The sequence below is a fragment of the Montipora foliosa genome, chromosome 10, assembly GCF_036669935.1.
Source record: "Montipora foliosa isolate CH-2021 chromosome 10, ASM3666993v2, whole genome shotgun sequence".
NCBI classification, from domain to species: domain Eukaryota; kingdom Metazoa; phylum Cnidaria; class Anthozoa; order Scleractinia; family Acroporidae; genus Montipora; species Montipora foliosa.
The window spans coordinates 14,935,071-14,937,543 of record NC_090878.1 but is presented as its reverse complement, the minus strand read 5'-3'; the positions used below and the strand labels follow the sequence as shown (position 1 = coordinate 14,937,543).

At 41.9% G+C, this 2,473-nt stretch overlaps 1 protein-coding gene across 1 annotated transcript; it reads right to left on the bottom strand.

Annotated features, from left to right (window-relative positions):
• Nucleotides 1-104: 104 nt before the first annotated feature.
• Nucleotides 105-1,745, bottom strand: LOC137972384 (uncharacterized). Its single transcript, XM_068819077.1, has one exon. The coding sequence runs from the start codon at nt 1,743-1,745 to the stop codon at nt 105-107; it is 1,641 nt and encodes a 546-aa protein (XP_068675178.1).
• Nucleotides 1,746-2,473: the final 728 nt, after the last annotated feature.

Here is a 2,473-nt window from a genome sequence, read left to right as displayed (position 1 = left end):
TTTTTGTGAATATGTTCCAGTCGTCATTAATAAATACACATCTCTGTTTATTCAAGTTGGCCGCTTAAAATGCACTATCTCTTTCACAGTATAAGTCTATTGTTTTAAGAAAATGGCATTTTGCAAGCAACTTGATGCAAAGGATCCTTAAATCGGGCTTGGACGACTACGAAAAGGTTTTTACTCGCCCAACTAGCCAATGGTAAAACGCTCAACACAGCAACTAAAATGTGTCTTTTCCAGTCCTTTTTCCAAACTGCCATGACGGCCAAATTTTGGTATCGCGTTTCAATCGCCAAGGACAAACTTGTGAAAAGCCACTCGATCACTAATGGAACTGCAGTCAATTTGGTAAAGGATAGCAAAGCTGCCCAGTGGGATATGTTCTTCATATAAATGAATTGGTACAAGTGAAAGAACCCATTTACGGAGACAATTGCGGTGGACTCATAGAGCATGCTCATAATAGCGATATCCGCTGTTATTCTCTCGGTACGCGGAGTTCGGTAACGCCCCCAAGGAGCCGAGGCTCGTTTCAAGATTCGTTGGAATATGTGATCGATGACAACAACTGTGCTTCGTTCTATGACTTCGGCAACGCCGTGAATTATTCCAAGATAGGCGATGGCTTTTAAGTTGCCGAGATCCACCTGCATAACCCGGAATACGATCGCTGATCCACTGTACAATGGCGCCATCATTATGTAAGAATAAGCTGGGTGTGTTATTCTCCAAAGTCGCTGAGCACAAATACGAGATGTTGCCTTCAAGGCCACCGCAAGGAGAGGAGAAAATAGAGCGATGATCAGTTTTCCTTTTTCGTTTTGTTTGATATACGCAGGATAAAGGAATGAGGAAGTAATGATTCCCAAGACAAAAGTTAAACAATAAATGGCTAAAAAAAGCATGAAAACAGCGCATTTTTGTCGCTTTGAGTGAATGCAGAAGTGATTTGCTAACACGTAGTTGTGGCCAAAAATACTCGCGACAAAAAGAATGTCAAGAGGGATGACTTGGTCGTCGGAAAGCGGGAACGATTTACTGATTCCCAGAACTTGTAAAGTCACTCGGTACAGTGAATCCAAGAAATACATGAACATGCAACATAGAAACAGTTTTTTCTTCGCTCCTGACAGTTGATATGGACGGAACAGAACTAGCGCAAGTAAGGGCACCCAAATATACAAGAAAAAGTGAGAGATGACATCAGAAATAACATGCACCCATTGTATCTTTAGCGAAATCGAGGTCTTTTGTTCAAAATAACAGTTTAGAAAAGTGTTATAGCTGAGATAAGAGGTCACTGTGAACAACATACCAATAGCGAGGGCTGAAAGAAGCGAAATCGAAGCACCGATCACCGTTGACTTACATATTGTTCGCAAAGCAGATGGTCTAAGCTGCTTCCAAGACATTCCTAGATCGGGATGTGCTTCCTGATTTTTGCCTTGTTCTGCGATATCTCCGATAGAGCAGGCGTTTATAGAAACCACCGGTACCTTAACTCTACGGGAGGCTGGTAAAAACTCATCCACCGTCACCTCTTTGTCGCTGTATTCCTGATAAATGATCTCGTCCACTGGTTGAGCGTACCATTCTCGGCCTGTATTCTGCAAAAGGCTGTATTCTGAGGTTTCTTGACCATATTCGGAGTCCTCATAGTTTGGGCTGTATTGTTCTGATACACTACGTGTAAAACTAAAGATAATGTGTCCAAACACTTCGATAAACTTGCTTCCATCCATTTTATAGTTTCTTCAAGGAAACTAAATCCTGCAGTATTTTAAAGGATAACTTGGTTATGTGACAAGCTTATGTATCCAGAATGTAATCATCTCTCACGCAAGGCCGTTATTTATTACTCCGCTTCACTTCCGCCCACGTGTATTACAAGTTTCGTCTACGTAGAAGGTTTGAGACTTCAGGATGTTTGCCTTTATTCTAGGTTATTTTTGTTTCAAGGAATCTGAACCACTGCAAATGAAACGCCACGGGAGACACTGACGGGACGAAAGTACTAAAATGCATTTCATTTGTGATAGCGCGGACATTACCGAGCTTTAACTTTTCTTTTTTTCTATAATGAAGCTTGGAATAGTCTCACTTGATAGTTACGTAAAGTCGAAAGAAATTTGAGGTTGCTGAAACAAACAACATTGAGAAATTTTTGCCAGGCTTGTTCGTTAGAGTTCACGCCTGAATGGTCGCGGAATGTCGCCATATGAACGAACAGAAACCAATTTCATCTCGGTAACCGAGCCAGCTCGGTGAACCGGGATCATGTGAAGATCTAGAGCCCCTAAGCTACTCTTATATGCGTCAGAACTCCGGCAATGTCTTAAATCAGTAAATTCTGCACGACTCGAAAGGAAGGAACTTCTGATATCCGTATACATAATAACAGCGCAGGAGAGACGCATCGAATAAATTGTGCTGGACAAATTGAGGCAACGTTATGCGCAGGCCGTCATGA

Bases quoted from the DNA above. Each gene is read 5' to 3' on its own strand.
- LOC137972384 (XM_068819077.1), bottom strand. From the start codon at position 1,745: ATGGATGGAAGCAAGTTTATCGAAGTGTTTGGACACATTATCTTTAGT.